The sequence below is a fragment of the Gallus gallus genome, chromosome 19 (assembly GCF_016699485.2).
Source record: "Gallus gallus isolate bGalGal1 chromosome 19, bGalGal1.mat.broiler.GRCg7b, whole genome shotgun sequence".
NCBI lineage: Eukaryota > Metazoa > Chordata > Aves > Galliformes > Phasianidae > Gallus > Gallus gallus.
This window is the reverse complement of record NC_052550.1, coordinates 300,734-319,940: the sequence shown is the minus strand read 5'-3', so window position 1 is coordinate 319,940 and position 19,207 is coordinate 300,734. Positions and strand designations below refer to the sequence as shown.

Sequence of the window (19,207 nt, the reverse complement as noted above, 5' to 3'; positions counted from 1 at the left end):
ACAGCGCACAGTGTTTGGAATCCCCGATTTGACATCTTTGAGTGGCCTCCCAAAACTCCTCCTTGCACGCAGCCGCAGCCGCAGCCGCAGCCCTGGCCGGGGAGCCCCGCCCCGCCCCGCCCCGCCCCGCCACGGGACGGTGCAGGTGCCGGTAGTAAGGCTCCGCGTCCCGCAGGCCCTCCAGCGCGTCGGCCAACGACGGGCAGCGCGGCCCGCGCCGCAGCAGCTCGCTCAGGCCCGGCTCCGCCGCTCGCTCCTCGGCCAGGCGCAGCACAGCGGCCCGGGGGCGGTCGCCGCGCCGTGCGTCATCACACCGCGCCGGGTGCCGATTGGCTGCGCCGCCGCTCGCGGAGCTCTGATTGGACAGCAGGCGCGCGTCGGGCGGCGGTTGAACGCGGCGCGGGCGGTGCTGTGGCGCCGTGCGGGAGCAGGAGCGGGGCTCGGTGCGCTCGCGCCGTTCCTCGGCCCTCATGGCTCCTGCCCGCAGGAAGGCGGCCGCGGGCGCGCGCGGCAGGAAGCTGAGCGCCTTCCTGAAGGACTTCGACCGGGAGGGTAGGCCGCGGGCGGGCGCGCCGAGGCCCGGGCCGCGTCCGACGCCGTGTCCGTCCCCGCAGTGAGGAGCCGGGTCGAGCAGCTGCGGACGAACGGGGAGCGCCTGGTCAAGGAGATGGAGAACCTGTACGACGTGGAGCTCCTCCGGCTGCCCGCGGCGCTCCGCGAGATGAACTGGCTGGAGTTCTTCGGTACCGGCGGGGGGCGCGGGCGCGGGCGCGGGCGGGGCGGGCTTCCCCTGAAGCGGCGCTCGGAGGCCGTCGCTGAGGAGCGGTGGGACGCGGCGCGCGGGGCTCGCGCGAGCAGGACGCGGGTGGGCGCGGGCGGGTGCGCCGCCCCCTCTGCCCGGGGCCGCTCGCTCGCCGCCGGAACGCCTGCTGTGCGCTGCCCGCTGCTGCGGCGGCGTTACGGCGCACCTGCGTGTGTTGCGGGAGCTGTCCCGGCGACGTGCCGGAGTGACGCTTCCAAAGGAAATATCTTCTTTGTAGCTAAAGGGGGAAGCCAGAAAGTCGTGGAGGAGGCGGTGATGGTAGGTATCCAGCACAAATGGGAACCTTTCCCTCTTGCCTTGTGTGTTCGTGTAGGAGACGAGCCGAAGGCTTTGTGCATCCGCAGGAGAGGAGCGCTGCTGCGATAGCGCGGGTTACGCACGCAGCTGCTGCGTTAAGACTTAGCAGGAGGAGATCCTGTGGTGTCCCCCGCAGGGCTTGCGTGCTCGCGCTGCTCCTTGCCTGGCTTGCCAGGCCTGCTTAATTTCACGGGCTCGCTAAGGTTGGAAGAGACCTCCCAGATCCCTTCCAGAATTGCTGGATGATCGGGGTTTCCCCTCTGAGCCCGTGGTGGAATCACCACCAGCCGCTTACTGCAAGTAGCATCAGAAGCACGTCGTGTGGAGGGGACCTTTCCTTTAAACGTCCACTTTGAACTGGTAGTCAGGGTGCTAAAAGGAGCTGCGCTTCAGTGCTGATCGTTTACGAAGCAGCTCCTCAAACTCCCTCATGTGCTCTTAAGCCAGGCCCCAAATAATCGGTGCCTCCGTAGGTAGGCCTGCTGGGGCCGCAAGCTTCCTCTCCTCAATAGCTGCCTGAGCTTTCAGGGTTCTGCGGGAGTTTGGGAGGGGAGTTCCGTGACACCGGGAGCGTCCACTTCTCTAAGTTTTCTCCTGAGTTCCTCCACACCCTCTGCCTCTCAACGTTACGCAGCTTTGGGGAAGATCCCCGACCGATACTGATAGTGAAAAGCACGTTCTGAAGACGTGGCAATGTGAACAACGGGATTCTGTTGGTTTGAACGTTCCAGAAACTTTGAGGGGGAGAAAAGGAGAAGGGTGGGAGGAGGGAACCCGTGAAAACATCTCTCTGCCCATTGACAGATTCCCTGGGAAGAAGGCAGTGGAGGGAATGAAAGCATTAGCACCCTCGGGACTTTGAAGTAACTTCTGAGGCTCAAACTGTGCCGCGTTGTATACGAACACCAGACGGGTGTCCCAGCTGTGCTTTTAGGGCTCTCGTATATTTATTTTTATATATACATATATACACACAGAGCTCCAAAGAACAGAGTGTCATTCTCAGAAATGTTCCAGTAGGTTCGAAGTAACGTAATCTCTCCCTTGCAGGTGACGCTGACCGAGCCTCAGGAGCCCCGGGCGGCACGTGGCTAGAAGTGAGAGCTCAGTCCATCTGCAGGTGTCGGCAGCGTGCGCTACGGCTTTGTACTGGTTGGGGTGCGAGGCCGAAAAGGCGTGGCGGGCGTGGCTCCAGGCCAGCCAGGAGATGTCACAGCACAGATGACATCACCCGGAGCCCGTGTGCTGTCACAATGCATTGCCATGACGACGCCGGGCCCTCCCCAAGGACAGCTGGCCGCTGGCTCCAGGCGCCTCATTTGTGAGCTGTGCTGCCCGCAGCCGCTCGCCGTGCCCTGTGCCTGAGAGCAGCCCCAGCAGCAGACTAGCTCAGCCTCATCGCGCTCGTCCTCCAAGGCTCAGAGAGGTGAGGGAGAGCTCCTGCACACGTCAGGCTGCAGAGCCCAGCTGCAGGGTGCGGGCTGAGCTCCGGTGTGCGCGAGGGGCATGCAGCACGAGACTGGCAGGACTGGCAGTGAGCGGGAGAAACTGCTGCCGGCCCTTCCGGCTCAGGAGCTGCAAGCCACGTGGCGGACAGCTTGCGGCTGAGCAGAGGAGACGCGGGGGGCGGGAAGCAAAGCTCACCTGCGGCCTCTGTTGGGGCAGCCCGTCAGTAACTCCTCTGTTCTTGCCTTTAGGTTTGGAGGCACATGCCTGCCAGCATGGACGGAGCCTGGGTGGGGACCTGGAGACCTCATCGCCCACGCGGCCTCATCTCGGCCCAGTTCCCCAGCCCCGGGCCCCAGTACTCCATCCCGGGGACAACAGGTACAGCCACCATCCCCAGGGCGTGAGGCGCACCGGGGACATGGCGGGGCAGAGCAGCTCCCGAGCCTTTCCCCGTTCTGTCAGAGCCTCCTGGCTCCCTGGCGCAGCCGCGAGCCAGGCCTGGCCGAGGAAGGCCGGTGCCGCTGGCGCTGCTCCTTGTGGCCCGGGGAAAAAGGGGCCCGCTTCTGGCCAGCGCAGACTCAGCTTTGCAGCTGTAGAGAGGCGTTACGGGGTCTTGCAGAACAATTGACCCTTAGGGGGCTCTCGCTGTGGAGTGCCTGCACGCGTGGTGCGGGTACAGGCAGCGTGCTGGCCAAAACTCCGCTGTCTTTTTGCGGTGACTTTGCAAGGCACTCGCGCAGCCGTTTGCACTCAGGGACTGACTCTTGTGCGCTCCGAGGCCCGGCACAGCTCGCCTCCAGGGCTCTTGGAGGAAGAAGTCACGCGGGAAGGGAATGTCGGGGCCAGGGCCCGGCGCCTAACTGCGCCTGTTCCAACGGAGCTTGAGACGTGCAGCTGCACAGGGGTGTGCTCTCTTCTGCTTTTCCTCCTAGGTTATGTGGGCCACAGCCCCACCAAAGCCCGTGCCCCCGCCTACACGTTTAGAGGGACCAAACCGCCTGCGGCAGGGAGCTGCGGGCCAGGTCCCTGCTACTTTGTGGAGCCCGCCATCACCAGGAACGGGAAGTACGTGGCTCCGGGCGCCCAGCTCCGGGGACGACCCGCGACGAAGACCACCGTCACTCCCGGACCAAGTGAGTACCACTTGTGCAGCACTTCACCCAGACAAGACGAGCGGGCGGCGCGTTTGCCCGGGGCCAGCTCGCGCCCTGATGGAGCTGTAGGTCTTTTTTGAGAGAACGCAAACCGCTCTGAGCAGCGATAAACGCCCTCGGAGAAGGACAGCTGCCCAGGGCCACGGGCCGAGGGCACAAGGACCCCGTGTCCAAAAAGAACAAGCGGCAGGGGGCTGACGGGAGGGACAGCAAGGCAGGGCATAGCGGCGGGGCACAGAAGAGCGTCCCCGCGTGCTGCCTGTGTCCCCCAGCGGCAATTCTGCAGCTCTTGAGAAGACCCTTTCCTCGGGACAGTGCCTGTGCGGTTGCAGAAGAAGAAGACCGGCGCTTCACGGCTTTCTTCCTCTTCTCTTCCGCCCCAGGTGACTACCGCACCGAGGCAGCCAACAGGCACGTCTTCAAGTGCCCACCGGTGCAGTCCATGGCCTTCCGGCGGGAGCCCCTCCGGACAGACCACCCTCCAGGTACGCTGACCCTGGCAAAGGCAGACCCTTCAGCCTGAGCATCCCGCAGGGACGGGCTGCTGCTCAGCACCAGCAGCGGGCCTACTGCACAGCCTGCGCGGCAGGACGCGGCGCTGGGGCCGCAAGCTTTCTTGCACGACCAACACCTCTGGGCCCGCAGCGGCTGCGGCTGCTCAGGCTCGGAGCTGCTGGCGCTGGCCCAGTGCCAGAGTAGAGGGAGGAACTGGCAGAGGGGCGAGACCTCCCTCCTGCTCCCACCAGCAGGCTGGGCAGGCTGCCCCTCTCTGCTGCTTCCGTCTCCTCCAGCCCCTCGCGCACACGCTCTCTGCTGCTCCTCCTGCAGGTCCTGGCACCTACACGCTGCCCAGGCTGATGGGGCCCAACACAGTCTACACATCGGCCAGCCCCTGCTACTCTGTGAGGGGAAGGAGCCAGCGAGGTCGGTTTGACGAAGACCTTGCCAAGGTGAGCTCTGCCGCTCCTCTTTTCCGCGTTAGCATCCGAACCTGGGCTGCTCCCCCTGTGCCACAGGGGCTTCCAAGCCTGCTGCAACTTTGCTTAACGCAGACTGCCGGGGAAAGAGAGAGCCTTGAATGTGACCCCAGCCCTGTATGGTCGTGACTCTCTTGCAGACTCCGGGTCCTGCGGCGCTCCCCAAAGTGCCTGTGGATGCCTACAAGACCAGGGCGCCCGCGTACACGATGGCAGCCCGACCAAAAGCTGGAGAGGGCAAAGCAGCGAAGCCCGGGCCGGCAGACTACAGCGTAGGCCGGGTAAGGCAGCTGCTCAGCTCTTCCCCTCTGTTTCACAAGCGCGGCCTTCACGCCTCTCCCCCCTTCCCCTGAGGCTTCCTCCAGCCCAAGAGCTCCTGGCCGCAGGGACCAAGTGCAGGACAGCAGGCCTGCCCCCTGCCCTCGTGCCACCTGCGAGCAGAGGGAGGGAGGGAGGGACAGCACAGCACGCAGCTTTTCCTCCCTCTGCTCCTTTTCCCTTCAATGGGACGCGCTGGTCCTTCCCAAGCTCTTCTGGGGGACGCAGCTCAGAAGGGCTCCAAGCAGCATGCCCCCAGCATAGGAGAGAGAGTTAGCTGCGAGCTCCCAGCTGCACACCCGGCCCGCTCCGAGACAGGAGGTGCCCGTAAGCCCACCTCCCCGAGCCAGCTCTGCTCCAGCAGGGAGCTGCACCGGCTTTGCGCTGGCGTTCAGCCCTGCCCGGAGAGGCACCAGGGACTGTCTGGGATCGGAAGGGGTGCGGGACAGCAGGGAGCGAGGGCAGCAGAGGAGAGAAGGGCCCTCGCTGACCTGCCTTTCCTTTTCGCCCTTCCAGGTGACGCTGATCAAGCCCCAGGCGCCTGCATCCACGTTTGGAATCCGGCATTCCCTCTACACAACCCCTCTCATCGTGGAGTGAAACAGCAAAGCCTGGAAGGCCTGGTTTCCTTTCCTGGAACGGAAGGGGAGGGGAAGAGAGAGCGACCATCTGCCGGTTTCCCTTTGATTCCATTTCCCTGCCTCGTGCCTCGGGTTGGGCTTTTGCCCATTTTACTGTTGGATGCCAGCGATAGGAGTAAGTCGTTAATAAAATGTACCTTTATGTATACTTGCTTGTCACTCCTTTGTCCTCACCGCTGCCCACGGGAGAATGCGCCACCGCTTCCTGAAGCCTTTCTTTCTAACAACATTTCTAACGTTGGAAACGGCTGATGCTTGCTTTATCAGTCATTTGCATTCCTTATGTCTGCCCCGCGTGCTGAAGCGAAGAAGAAACGAAGCAAATAGCAAAGGGAGGCCGGCCGCGGGCAGTGCCGCCCTTCCAGCGCCATCAGGTAGATTTTCGCTTTCTTGCCATATCTGCCCGAGTGGATGCACCAGACGCCCCCGGGGATTCCCCCGAAGGGGCACAGGTCTCGGCCCTCGCCGGTGCGTCCACCGCCGTACTGACAGAGGTGAAGAGCGCTACCCCGGCCCGCTGATGAGGCCGCCTGGCTTCAGCTACAAGGGCCGTCATGCTCCAAGCTCTCCTCCGGAAGGAGGATTTCAACCACCCAGCTATATGCAGGGAAAAGAGCAAGGTGAGCTGCAAGCAATCCAGGAGACTGCTGCAGCCTGTTGATGATAACATCCTGCTCCGGGTATCGGACAGATCGGCCAGAGGCGAAGCATTACTAGACCTGGTGCTCACCAATGCGGAGGAGAGCGATCGTGGAAGACCATCGAAGGTCGGAGGCACCGATTAGGACCGCCACCACAGAAAGACCGAGCACGTGCAAGGACGCAGAACCCTACGTTAGTGATGTCAGGGAAAGTACTGAGTACGTGCGTGCCGTCTGGGAAAACCTTGACATGCACGACACAAGAGACACGCATCAGCTGAAGCTCTTTTGCGCGCAGTTGGGCGGAGCGATCCCCCATGCGTCAGCGCCATAAGAAAAGAATGCCCGCTTCAGAGTGGGGGAAGAGCTCCTTGAGAGCAGCCCTGCGGAGAAGGACCCGGGGGTCCTGGTGGACGAGAAGCTGGACGTGAGCCAGCAGTGCGCGCCTGCAGCCCGGAAGGCCAACGGTGCTCTGGGCTGCACTAAGAAAGGGGTGGCCAGCAGGGAGAGGGAGGTGATTGTCCCCCTCTACTCGGCTCTTGCGAGGCCCCATCCGCAGTACTGCGCCCAGGCCTGGGGCCCCCAGCACAAGAAGCGATCGTGGAACGGGTCCAGAGCAGGACCACTAGGATGAGCAGAGGGCTGGAGCACCTCTCCTATGAAGAAAGGTTGAGGGAACTGGGCCTGTTGAGCTCGCAGGAGAGAAGGCTCCGGGGGGACCTCACTGTGGCCTTCCAATACTTGAAGGGAGCGTATAAACAGGACGGGGAACGGCTGCTTACGAGGATGGGTAGCGATAGGACAAGGGGGAATGGTTTTCAACTGAGGCAGGGGAGGTTTAGGTTAGATATGAGGAGGAAGAAGTTTTTCACCCCGAGGGTGGTGACGCACTGGAGCAGGGTGCCCAAGGAGGTTGTGGATGCCCCGTCCCTGGAGGCATTCAGGGGATGCGGCTGGATGTGGCTCTGGGCAGCCTGGGCTGGCGGTTGGCGACCCTGCACATAGCAGGGGGTTGGAACTAGGTGATCGTGGTGGGCCTTTTCAACCCAGGCCATTCTATGATGCCATGAGTCCTAATGCCACGTTGCTCTGAAGGGCTTCCGTTCAGACTGGAGCTCGGCCAGTACCAAGACTGGGTACGCGGACCTCCGGAACTACCACTGTAAGCCACGCTTATTCCTTCAGCGTACCGGGGCGATGGAAGCCAACGCAGCGCTCAGAAGCACAGCGCACAGTGTTTGGAATCCCCGATTTGACATCTTTGAGTGGCCTCCCAAAACTCCTCCTTGCACGCAGCCGCAGCCGCAGCCGCAGCCCTGGCCGGGGAGCCCCGCCCCGCCCCGCCCCGCCCCGCCCCGCCACGGGACGGTGCAGGTGCCGGTAGTAAGGCTCCGCGTCCCGCAGGCCCTCCAGCGCGTCGGCCAACGACGGGCAGCGCGGGCCCGCGCCGCAGCAGCTCGCTCAGGCCCGGCTCCGCCGCTCGCTCCTCGGCCAGGCGCAGCACAGCGGCCCGGGGGCGGTCGCCGCGCCGTGCGTCATCACACCGCGCCGGGTGCCGATTGGCTGCGCCGCCGCTCGCGGAGCTCTGATTGGACAGCAGGCGCGCGTCGGGCGGCGGTTTTGAACGCGGCGCGGGCGGTGCTGTGGCGCCGTGCGGGAGCAGGAGCGGGGCTCGGTGCGCTCGCGCCGTTCCTCGGCCCTCATGGCTCCTGCCCGCAGGAAGGCGGCCGCGGGCGCGCGCGGCAGGAAGCTGAGCGCCTTCCTGAAGGACTTCGACCGGGAGGGTAGGCCGCGGGCGGGCGCGCCGAGGCCCGGGCCGCGTCCGACGCCGTGTCCGTCCCCGCAGTGAGGAGCCGGGTCGAGCAGCTGCGGACGAACGGGGAGCGCCTGGTCAAGGAGATGGAGAACCTGTACGACGTGGAGCTCCTCCGGCTGCCCGCGGCGCTCCGCGAGATGAACTGGCTGGAGTTCTTCGGTACCGGCGAGGGGCGCGGGCGCGGGCGCGGGCGGGGCGGGCTTCCCCTGAAGCGGCGCTCGGAGGCCGTCGCTGAGGAGCGGTGGGACGCGGCGCGCGGGGCTCGCGCGAGCAGGACGCGGGTGGGCGCGGGCGGGTGCGCCGCCCCCTCTGCCCGGGGCCGCTCGCTCGCCGCCGGAACGCCTGCTGTGCGCTGCCCGCTGCTGCGGCGGCGTTACGGCGCACCTGCGTGTGTTGCGGGAGCTGTCCCGGCGACGTGCCGGAGTGACGCTTCCAAAGGAAATATCTTCTTTGTAGCTAAAGGGGGAAGCCAGAAAGTCGTGGAGGAGGCGGTGATGGTAGGTATCCAGCACAAATGGGAACCTTTCCCTCTTGCCTTGTGTGTTCGTGTAGGAGACGAGCCGAAGGCTTTGTGCATCCGCAGGAGAGGAGCGCTGCTGCGATAGCGCGGGTTACGCACGCAGCTGCTGCGTTAAGACTTAGCAGGAGGAGATCCTGTGGTGTCCCCCGCAGGGCTTGCGTGCTCGCGCTGCTCCTTGCCTGGCTTGCCAGGCCTGCTTAATTTCACGGGCTCGCTAAGGTTGGAAGAGACCTCCCAGATCCCTTCCAGAATTGCTGGATGATCGGGGTTTCCCCTCTGAGCCCGTGGTGGAATCACCACCAGCCGCTTACTGCAAGTAGCATCAGAAGCACGTCGTGTGGAGGGGACCTTTCCTTTAAACGTCCACTTTGAACTGGTAGTCAGGGTGCTAAAAGGAGCTGCGCTTCAGTGCTGATCGTTTACGAAGCAGCTCCTCAAACTCCCTCATGTGCTCTTAAGCCAGGCCCCAAATAATCGGTGCCTCCGTAGGTAGGCCTGCTGGGGCCGCAAGCTTCCTCTCCTCAATAGCTGCCTGAGCTTTCAGGGTTCTGCGGGAGTTTGGGAGGGGAGTTCCGTGACACCGGGAGCGTCCACTTCTCTAAGTTTTCTCCTGAGTTCCTCCACACCCTCTGCCTCTCAACGTTACGCAGCTTTGGGGAAGATCCCCGACCGATACTGATAGTGAAAAGCACGTTCTGAAGACGTGGCAATGTGAACAACGGGATTCTGTTGGTTTGAACGTTCCAGAAACTTTGAGGGGGAGAAAAGGAGAAGGGTGGGAGGAGGGAACCCGTGAAAACATCTCTCTGCCCATTGACAGATTCCCTGGGAAGAAGGCAGTGGAGGGAATGAAAGCATTAGCACCCTCGGGACTTTGAAGTAACTTCTGAGGCTCAAACTGTGCCGCGTTGTATACGAACACCAGACGGGTGTCCCAGCTGTGCTTTTAGGGCTCTCGTATATTTATTTTTATATATACATATATACACACAGAGCTCCAAAGAACAGAGTGTCATTCTCAGAAATGTTCCAGTAGGTTCGAAGTAACGTAATCTCTCCCTTGCAGGTGACGCTGACCGAGCCTCAGGAGCCCCGGGCGGCACGTGGCTAGAAGTGAGAGCTCAGTCCATCTGCAGGTGTCGGCAGCGTGCGCTACGGCTTTGTACTGGTTGGGGTGCGAGGCCGAAAAGGCGTGGCGGGCGTGGCTCCAGGCCAGCCAGGAGATGTCACAGCACAGATGACATCACCCGGAGCCCGTGTGCTGTCACAATGCATTGCCATGACGACGCCGGGCCCTCCCCAAGGACAGCTGGCCGCTGGCTCCAGGCGCCTCATTTGTGAGCTGTGCTGCCCGCAGCCGCTCGCCGTGCCCTGTGCCTGAGAGCAGCCCCAGCAGCAGACTAGCTCAGCCTCATCGCGCTCGTCCTCCAAGGCTCAGAGAGGTGAGGGAGAGCTCCTGCACACGTCAGGCTGCAGAGCCCAGCTGCAGGGTGCGGGCTGAGCTCCGGTGTGCGCGAGGGGCATGCAGCACGAGACTGGCAGGACTGGCAGTGAGCGGGAGAAACTGCTGCCGGCCCTTCCGGCTCAGGAGCTGCAAGCCACGTGGCGGACAGCTTGCGGCTGAGCAGAGGAGACGCGGGGGGCGGGAAGCAAAGCTCACCTGCGGCCTCTGTTGGGGCAGCCCGTCAGTAACTCCTCTGTTCTTGCCTTTAGGTTTGGAGGCACATGCCTGCCAGCATGGACGGAGCCTGGGTGGGGACCTGGAGACCTCATCGCCCACGCGGCCTCATCTCGGCCCAGTTCCCCAGCCCCGGGCCCCAGTACTCCATCCCGGGGACAACAGGTACAGCCACCATCCCCAGGGCGTGAGGCGCACCGGGGACATGGCGGGGCAGAGCAGCTCCCGAGCCTTTCCCCGTTCTGTCAGAGCCTCCTGGCTCCCTGGCGCAGCCGCGAGCCAGGCCTGGCCGAGGAAGGCCGGTGCCGCTGGCGCTGCTCCTTGTGGCCCGGGGAAAAAGGGGCCCGCTTCTGGCCAGCGCAGACTCAGCTTTGCAGCTGTAGAGAGGCGTTACGGGTCTTGCAGAACAATTGACCCTTAGGGGGCTCTCGCTGTGGAGTGCCTGCACGCGTGGTGCGGGTACAGGCAGCGTGCTGGCCAAAACTCCGCTGTCTTTTTGCGGTGACTTTGCAAGGCACTCGCGCAGCCGTTTGCACTCAGGGACTGACTCTTGTGCGCTCCGAGGCCCGGCACAGCTCGCCTCCAGGGCTCTTGGAGGAAGAAGTCACGCGGGAAGGGAATGTCGGGGCCAGGGCCCGGCGCCTAACTGCGCCTGTTCCAACGGAGCTTGAGACGTGCAGCTGCACAGGGGTGTGCTCTCTTCTGCTTTTCCTCCTAGGTTATGTGGGCCACAGCCCCACCAAAGCCCGTGCCCCCGCCTACACGTTTAGAGGGACCAAACCGCCTGCGGCAGGGAGCTGCGGGCCAGGTCCCTGCTACTTTGTGGAGCCCGCCATCACCAGGAACGGGAAGTACGTGGCTCCGGGCGCCCAGCTCCGGGGACGACCCGCGACGAAGACCACCGTCACTCCCGGACCAAGTGAGTACCACTTGTGCAGCACTTCACCCAGACAAGACGAGCGGGCGGCGCGTTTGCCCGGGGCCAGCTCGCGCCCTGATGGAGCTGTAGGTCTTTTTTGAGAGAACGCAAACCGCTCTGAGCAGCGAATAAACGCCCTCGGAGAAGGACAGCTGCCCAGGGCCACGGGCCGAGGGCACAAGGACCCCGTGTCCAAAAAGAACAAGCGGCAGGGGGCTGACGGGAGGGACAGCAAGGCAGGGCATAGCGGCGGGGCACAGAAGAGCGTCCCCGCGTGCTGCCTGTGTCCCCCAGCGGCAATTCTGCAGCTCTTTGAGAAGACCCTTTCCTCGGGACAGTGCCTGTGCGGTTGCAGAAGAAGAAGACCGGCGCTTCACGGCTTTCTTCCTCTTCTCTTCCGCCCCAGGTGACTACCGCACCGAGGCAGCCAACAGGCACGTCTTCAAGTGCCCACCGGTGCAGTCCATGGCCTTCCGGCGGGAGCCCCTCCGGACAGACCACCCTCCAGGTACGCTGACCCTGGCAAAGGCAGACCCTTCAGCCTGAGCATCCCGCAGGGACGGGCTGCTGCTCAGCACCAGCAGCGGGCCCTACTGCACAGCCTGCGCGGCAGGACGCGGCGCTGGGGCCGCAAGCTTTCTTGCACGACCAACACCTCTGGGCCCGCAGCGGCTGCGGCTGCTCAGCTCGGAGCTGCTGGCGCTGGCCCAGTGCCAGAGTAGAGGGAGGAACTGGCAGAGGGGCGAGACCTCCCTCCTGCTCCCACCAGCAGGCTGGGCAGGCTGCCCCTCTCTGCTGCTTCCGTCTCCTCCAGCCCCTCGCGCACACGCTCTCTGCTGCTCCTCCTGCAGGTCCTGGCACCTACACGCTGCCCAGGCTGATGGGGCCCAACACAGTCTACACATCGGCCAGCCCCTGCTACTCTGTGAGGGGAAGGAGCCAGCGAGGTCGGTTTGACGAAGACCTTGCCAAGGTGAGCTCTGCCGCTCCTCTTTTCCGCGTTAGCATCCGAACCTGGGCTGCTCCCCCTGTGCCCACAGGGGCTTCCAAGCCTGCTGCAACTTTGCTTAACGCAGACTGCCGGGGAAAGAGAGAGCCTTGAATGTGACCCCAGCCCTGTATGGTCGTGACTCTCTTGCAGACTCCGGGTCCTGCGGCGCTCCCCAAAGTGCCTGTGGATGCCTACAAGACCAGGGCGCCCGCGTACACGATGGCAGCCCGACCAAAAGCTGGAGAGGGCAAAGCAGCGAAGCCCGGGCCGGCAGACTACAGCGTAGGCCGGGTAAGGCAGCTGCTCAGCTCTTCCCCTCTGTTTCACAAGCGCGGCCTTCACGCCTCTCCCCCTTCCCCTGAGGCTTCCTCCAGCCCAAGAGCTCCTGGCCGCAGGGACCAAGTGCAGGACAGCAGGCCTGCCCCCTGCCCTCGTGCCACCTGCGAGCAGAGGGAGGGAGGGAGGGACAGCACAGCACGCAGCTTTTCCTCCCTCTGCTCCTTTTCCCTTCAATGGGACGCGCTGGTCCTTCCCAAGCTCTTCTGGGGGACGCAGCTCAGAAGGGCTCCAAGCAGCATGCCCCCAGCATAGGAGAGAGAGTTAGCTGCGAGCTCCCAGCTGCACACCCGGCCCGCTCCGAGACAGGAGGTGCCCGTAAGCCCACCTCCCCGAGCCAGCTCTGCTCCAGCAGGGAGCTGCACCGGCTTTGCGCTGGCGTTCAGCCCTGCCCGGAGAGGCACCAGGGACTTGTCTGGGATCGGAAGGGGTGCGGGACAGCAGGGAGCGAGGGCAGCAGAGGAGAGAAGGGCCCTCGCTGACCTGCCCTTTCCTTTTCGCCCTTCCAGGTGACGCTGATCAAGCCCCAGGCGCCTGCATCCACGTTTGGAATCCGGCATTCCCTCTACACAACCCCTCTCATCGTGGAGTGAAACAGCAAAGCCTGGAAGGCCTGGTTTCCTTTCCTGGAACGGAAGGGGAGGGGAAGAGAGAGCGACCATCTGCCGGTTTCCCTTTGATTCCATTTCCCTGCCTCGTGCCTCGGGTTGGGCTTTTGCCCATTTTACTGTTGGATGCCAGCGATAGGAGTAAGTCGTTAATAAAATGTACCTTTATGTATACTTGCTTGTCACTCCTTTGTCCTCACCGATGCCCACGGGAGAATGCGCCACCGCTTCCTGAAGCCTTTCTTTCTAACAACATTTCTAACGTTGGAAACGGCTGATGCTTGCTTTATCAGTCATTTGCATTCCTTATGTCTGCCCCGCGTGCTGAAGCGAAGAAGAAACGAAGCAAATAGCAAAGGGAGGCCGGCCGCGGGCAGTGCCGCCCTTCCAGCGCCATCAGGTAGATTTTCGCTTTCTTGCCATATCTGCCCGAGTGATGCACCAGACGCCCCCGGGGATTCCCCCGAAGGGGCACAGGTTCTCGGCCCTCGCCGGTGCGTCCACCGCCGTACTGACAGAGGTGAAGAGCGCTACCCCGGCCCGCTGATGAGGCCGCCTGGCTTCAGCTACAAGGGCCGTCATGCTCCAAGCTCTCCTCCGGAAGGAGGATTTCAACCACCCAGCTATATGCAGGGAAAAGAGCAAGGTGAGCTGCAAGCAATCCAGGAGAACTGCTGCAGCCTGTTGATGATAACATCCTGCTCCGGGTATCGGACAGATCGGCCAGAGGCGAAGCATTACTAGACCTGGTGCTCACCAATGCGGAGGAGAGCGATCGTGGAAGACCATCGAAGGTCGGAGGCACCGATTAGGACCGCCACCACAGAAAGACCGAGCACGTGCAAGGACGCAGAACCCTACGTTAGTGATGTCAGGGAAAGTACTGAGTACGTGCGTGCCGTCTGGGAAAACCTTGACATGCACGACACAAGAGACCACGCATCAGCTGAAGCTCTTTTGCGCGCAGTTGGGCGTAGAGCGATCCCCCATGCGTCAGCGCCATAAGAAAAGAATGCCCGCTTCAGAGTGGGGGAAGAGCTCCTTGAGAGCAGCCCTGCGGAGAAGGACCCGGGGGTCCTGGTGGACGAGAAGCTGGACGTGAGCCAGCAGTGCGCGCCTGCAGCCCGGAAGGCCAACGGTGCTCTGGGCTGCACTAAGAAAGGGGTGGCCAGCAGGGAGAGGAGGTGATTGTCCCCCTCTACTCGGCTCTTGCGAGGCCCCATCCGCAGTACTGCGCCCAGGCCTGGGGCCCCCAGCACAAGAAGCGATCGTGGAACGGGTCCAGAGCAGGACCACTAGGATGAGCAGAGGGCTGGAGCACCTCTCCTATGAAGAAAGGTTGAGGGAACTGGGCCTGTTGAGCTCGCAGGAGAGAAGGCTCCGGGGGGACCTCACTGTGGCCTTCCAATACTTGAAGGGAGCGTATAAACAGGACGGGGAACGGCTGCTTACGAGGATGGGTAGCGATAGGACAAGGGGGAATGGTTTTCAACTGAGGCAGGGGAGGTTTAGGTTAGATATGAGGAGGAAGAAGTTTTTCACCCCGAGGGTGGTGACGCACTGGAGCAGGGTGCCCAAGGAGGTTGTGGATGCCCCGTCCCTGGAGGCATTCAGGGGGATGCGGCTGGATGTGGCTCTGGGCAGCCTGGGCTGGCGGTTGGCGACCCTGCACATAGCAGGGGGTTGGAACTAGGTGATCGTGGTGGGCCTTTTCAACCCCGGCCATTCTATGATGCCATGAGTCCTAATGCCACGTTGCTCTGAAGGGCTTCCGTTCAGACTGGAGCTCGGCCAGTACCAAGACTGGGTACGCGGACCTCCGGAACTACCACTGTAAGCCACGCTTATTCCTTCAGCGTACCGGGGCGATGGAAGCCAACGCAGCGCTCAGAAGCACAGCGCACAGTGTTTGGAATCCCCGATTTGACATCTTTGAGTGGCCTCCCAAAACTCCTCCTTGCACGCAGCCGCAGCCGCAGCCGCAGCCCTGGCCGGGGAGCCCCGCCCCGCCCCGCCCCGCCCCGGGACGGTGCAGGTGCCGGTAGTAAGGCTCCGCGTCCCGCAGGCCCTCCAGCGCGTCGGCCAACGACGGGCAGCGCGGCCCGCGCCGCAGCAGCTCGCTCAGGCCCGGCTCCGCCGCTCGCTCCTCGGCCAGGCGCAGCACAGCGGCCCGGGGCGGTCGCCGCGCCGTGCGTCATCACACCGCGCCGGGTGCCGATTGGCTGCGCCGCCGCTCGCGGAGCTCTGATTGGACAGCAGGCGCGCGTCGGGCGGCGGTTGAACGCGGCGCGGGCGGTGCTGTGGCGCCGTGCGGGAGCAGGAGCGGGGCTCGGTGCGCTCGCGCCGTTCCTCGGCCCTCATGGCTCCTGCCCGCAGGAAGGCGGCCGCGGGCGCGCGCGGCAGGAAGCTGAGCGCCTTCCTGAAGGACTTCGACCGGGAGGGTAGGCCGCGGGCGGGCGCGCCGAGGCCCGGGCCGCGTCCGACGCCGTGTCCGTCCCCGCAGTGAGGAGCCGGGTCGAGCAGCTGCGGACGAACGGGGAGCGCCTGGTCAAGGAGATGGAGAACCTGTACGACGTGGAGCTCCTCCGGCTGCCCGCGGCGCTCCGCGAGATGAACTGGCTGGAGTTCTTCGGTACCGGCGGGGGGCGCGGGCGCGGGCGCGGGCGGGGCGGGCTTCCCCTGAAGCGGCGCTCGGAGGCCGTCGCTGAGGAGCGGTGGGACGCGGCGCGCGGGGCTCGCGCGAGCAGGACGCGGGTGGGCGCGGGCGGGTGCGCCGCCCCCTCTGCCCGGGGCCGCTCGCTCGCCGCCGGAACGCCTGCTGTGCGCTGCCCGCTGCTGCGGCGGCGTTACGGCGCACCTGCGTGTGTTGCGGGAGCTGTCCCGGCGACGTGCCGGAGTGACGCTTCCAAAGGAAATATCTTCTTTGTAGCTAAAGGGGGAAGCCAGAAAGTCGTGGAGGAGGCGGTGACGGTAGGTATCCAGCACAAATGGGAACCTTTCCCTCTTGCCTTGTGTGTTCGTGTAGGAGACGAGCCGAAGGCTTTGTGCATCCGCAGGAGAGGAGCGCTGCTGCGATAGCGCGGGTTACGCACGCAGCTGCTGCGTTAAGACTTAGCAGGAGGAGATCCTGTGGTGTCCCCCGCAGGGCTTGCGTGCTCGCGCTGCTCCTTGCCTGGCTTGCCAGGCCTGCTTAATTTCACGGGCTCGCTAAGGTTGGAAGAGACCTCCCAGATCCCTTCCAGAATTGCTGGATGATCGGGGTTTCCCCTCTGAGCCCGTGGTGGAATCACCACCAGCCGCTTACTGCAAGTAGCATCAGAAGCACGTCGTGTGGAGGGGACCTTTCCTTTAAACGTCCACTTTGAACTGGTAGTCAGGGTGCTAAAAGGAGCTGCGCTTCAGTGCTGATCGTTTACGAAGCAGCTCCTCAAACTCCCTCATGTGCTCTTAAGCCAGGCCCCAAATAATCGGTGCCTCCGTAGGTAGGCCTGCTGGGGCCGCAAGCTTCCTCTCCTCAATAGCTGCCTGAGCTTTCAGGGTTCTGCGGGAGTTTGGGAGGGGAGTTCCGTGACACCGGGAGCGTCCACTTCTCTAAGTTTTCTCCTGAGTTCCTCCACACCCTCTGCCTCTCAACGTTACGCAGCTTTGGGGAAGATCCCCGACCGATACTGATAGTGAAAAGCACGTTCTGAAGACGTGGCAATGTGAACAACGGGATTCTGTTGGTTTGAACGTTCCAGAAACTTTGAGGGGGAGAAAAGGAGAAGGGTGGGAGGAGGGAACCCGTGAAAACATCTCTCTGCCCATTGACAGATTCCCTGGGAAGAAGCAGTGGAGGGAATGAAAGCATTAGCACCCTCGGGACTTTGAAGTAACTTCTGAGGCTCAAACTGTGCCGCGTTGTATACGAACACCAGACGGGTGTCCCAGCTGTGCTTTTAGGGCTCTCGTATATTTATTTTTATATACATATATACACACAGAGCTCCAAAGAACAGAGTGTCATTCTCAGAAATGTTCAGTAGGTTCGAAGTAACGTAATCTCTCCCTTGCAGGTGACGCTGACCGAGCCTCAGGAGCCCCGGGCGGCACGTGGCTAGAAGTGAGAGCTCAGTCCATCTGCAGGTGTCGGCAGCGTGCGCTACGGCTTTGTACTGGTTGGGGTGCGAGGCCGAAAAGGCGTGGCGGGCGTGGCTCCAGGCCAGCCAGGAGATGTCACAGCACAGATGACATCACCCGGAGCCCGTGTGCTGTCACAATGCATTGCCATGACGACGCCGGGCCCTCCCCAAGGACAGCTGGCCGCTGGCTCCAGGCGCCTCATTTGTGAGCTGTGCTGCCCGCAGCCGCTCGCCGTGCCCTGTGCCTGAGAGCAGCCCCAGCAGCAGACTAGCTCAGCCTCATCGCGCTCGTCCTCCAAGGCTCAGACAGAGAGGTGAGGGAGAGCTCCTGCACACGTCAGGCTGCAGAGCCCAGCTGCAGGGTGCGGGCTGAGCTCCGGTGTGCGCGAGGGGCATGCAGCACGAGACTGGCAGGACTGGCAGTGAGCGGGAGAAGGAGAAACTGCTGCCGGCCCTTCGGCTCAGGAGCTGCAAGCCACGTGGCGGACAGCTTGCGGCTGAGCAGAGGAGACGCGGGGGGCGGGAAGCAAAGCTCACCTGCGGCCTCTGTTGGGGCAGCCCGTCAGTAACTCCTCTGTTCTTGCCTTTAGGTTTGGAGGCACATGCCTGCCAGCATGGACGGAGCCTGGGTGGGGACCTGGAGACCTCATCGCCCACGCGGCCTCATCTCGGCCCAGTTCCCCAGCCCCGGGCCCCAGTACTCCATCCCGGGGACAACAGGTACAGCCACCATCCCCAGGGCGTGAGGCGCACCGGGGACATGGCGGGGCAGAGCAGCTCCCGAGCCTTTCCCCGTTCTGTCAGAGCCTCCTGGCTCCCTGGCGCAGCCGCGAGCCAGGCCTGGCCGAGGAAGGCGGGTGCCGCTGGCGCTGCTCCTTGTGGCCCGGGGAAAAAGGGGCCCGCTTCTGGCCAGCGCAGACTCAGCTTTGCAGCTGTAGAGAGGCGTTACGGGGTCTTCAGCAGAACAATTGACCCTTAGGGGGCTCTCGCTGTGGAGTGCCTGCACGCGTGGTGCGGGTACAGGCAGCGTGCTGGCCAAAACTCCGCTGTCTTTTTGCGGTGACTTTGCAAGGCACTCGGCAGCCGTTTGCACTCAGGACTGACTCTTGTGCGCTCCGAGGCCCGGCACAGCTCGCCTCCAGGGCTCTTGGAGGAAGAAGTCACGCGGGAAGGGAATGTCGGGGCCAGGGCCCGGCGCCTAACTGCGCCTGTTCCAACGGAGTGAGACGTGCAGCTGCACAGGGGTGTGCTCTCTTCTGCTTTCCTCCTAGGTTATGTGGGCCACAGCCCCACCAAAGCCCGTGCCCCCGCCTACACGTTTAGAGGGACCAAACCGCCTGCGGCAGGGAGCTGCGGGCCAGGTCCCTGCTACTTTGTGGAGCCCGCCATCACCAGGAACGGGAAGTACGTGGCTCCGGGCGCCCCAGCTCCGGGGACGACCCGCGACGAAGACCACCGTCACTCCGGACCAAGTGAGTACCACTTGTGCAGCACTTCACCCAGACAAGACGACGCGGGCGGCGCGTTTGCCCGGGGCCAGCTCGCGCCCTGATGGAGCTGTAGGTCTTTTTTGAGAGAACGCAAACCGCTCTGAGCAGCGATAAACGCCCTCGGAGAAGGACAGCTGCCCAGGGGCCACGGGCCGAGGGCACAAGGACCCCGTGTCCAAAAAGAAACAAGCGGCAGGGGGCTGACGGGAGGGACAGCAAGGCAGGGCATAGCGGCGGGGCACAGAAGAGCGTCCCGCGTGCTGCCTGTGTCCCCCAGCGGCAATTCTGCAGCTCTTCGAGAAAGACCCTTTCCTCGGGACAGTGCCTGTGCGGTTGCAGAAGAAGAAGACCGGCGCTTCACGGCTGTTCTCCTCTTCTCTTCCGCCCCAGGTGACTAACGCACCGAGGCAGCCAACAGGCACGTCTTC

The 19,207-nt window shown here is 63.5% G+C and overlaps 3 protein-coding genes and 2 long non-coding RNA genes across 6 annotated transcripts in view; 4 read left to right on the top strand and 1 right to left on the bottom strand.

Moving 5' to 3' along the window:
- Positions 1–401: 401 nt before the first annotated feature.
- LOC107050024 (outer dense fiber protein 3-like) lies at positions 402–5,807 on the top strand. Its single transcript, XM_046902506.1, has 9 exons — positions 402–552; positions 615–743; positions 1,137–2,546; positions 2,818–2,947; positions 3,502–3,702; positions 4,107–4,208; positions 4,552–4,673; positions 4,841–4,981; positions 5,535–5,807. The coding sequence occupies exons 4-9, from the start codon at positions 2,830–2,832 to the stop codon at positions 5,616–5,618; spliced, it is 768 nt and encodes a 255-aa protein (XP_046758462.1). The 5' UTR covers positions 402–552; positions 615–743; positions 1,137–2,546; positions 2,818–2,829; the 3' UTR covers positions 5,619–5,807.
- On the bottom strand, positions 2,044–7,594 carry LOC121107243. The gene is made up of 2 exons (XR_005840968.2): positions 5,510–7,594; positions 2,044–4,776 (listed from the first exon to the last, which is right to left on the bottom strand). It is a non-coding gene; the product is annotated as an uncharacterized LOC121107243 (long non-coding RNA).
- A 339-nt stretch (positions 7,595–7,933) lies between these two features.
- LOC121107228 (outer dense fiber protein 3-like) lies at positions 7,934–13,342 on the top strand. Of its 2 annotated transcripts, XM_046902493.1 has the most exons (9): positions 7,934–8,084; positions 8,147–8,275; positions 8,669–10,078; positions 10,350–10,479; positions 11,033–11,233; positions 11,640–11,741; positions 12,085–12,206; positions 12,375–12,515; positions 13,070–13,342. In XM_046902493.1, the coding sequence occupies exons 4-9, from the start codon at positions 10,362–10,364 to the stop codon at positions 13,151–13,153; spliced, it is 768 nt and encodes a 255-aa protein (XP_046758449.1). In that variant the 5' UTR covers positions 7,934–8,084; positions 8,147–8,275; positions 8,669–10,078; positions 10,350–10,361; the 3' UTR covers positions 13,154–13,342. The 2 variants fall into 2 exon arrangements, with proteins under 2 accessions (XP_046758449.1, XP_040506234.1); XM_040650300.2 differs by lacking the exon at positions 7,934–8,084 and having other exon boundaries at positions 8,146–8,275; positions 9,703–10,078.
- A 2,116-nt stretch (positions 13,343–15,458) lies between these two features.
- Positions 15,459–19,207, top strand: part of LOC121107229 (borealin-like) — a 5,084-nt gene continuing 1,335 nt past the window's right edge. The window contains exons 1-5 of the mRNA XM_040650302.2: positions 15,459–15,609; positions 15,672–15,800; positions 17,224–17,293; positions 17,880–18,009; positions 18,561–18,848. Of these exons, the coding sequence (XP_040506236.2) occupies positions 15,528–15,609; positions 15,672–15,800; positions 17,224–17,293; positions 17,880–18,009; positions 18,561–18,848 (699 nt within the window). The 5' untranslated portion in view covers positions 15,459–15,527. The remainder of the gene's footprint in view (positions 15,610–15,671; positions 15,801–17,223; positions 17,294–17,879; positions 18,010–18,560; positions 18,849–19,207) is intronic.
- On the top strand, positions 15,858–17,123 carry LOC124417308. Its single transcript, XR_006931804.1, has 2 exons — positions 15,858–16,138; positions 16,225–17,123. It is a non-coding gene; the product is annotated as an uncharacterized LOC124417308 (long non-coding RNA).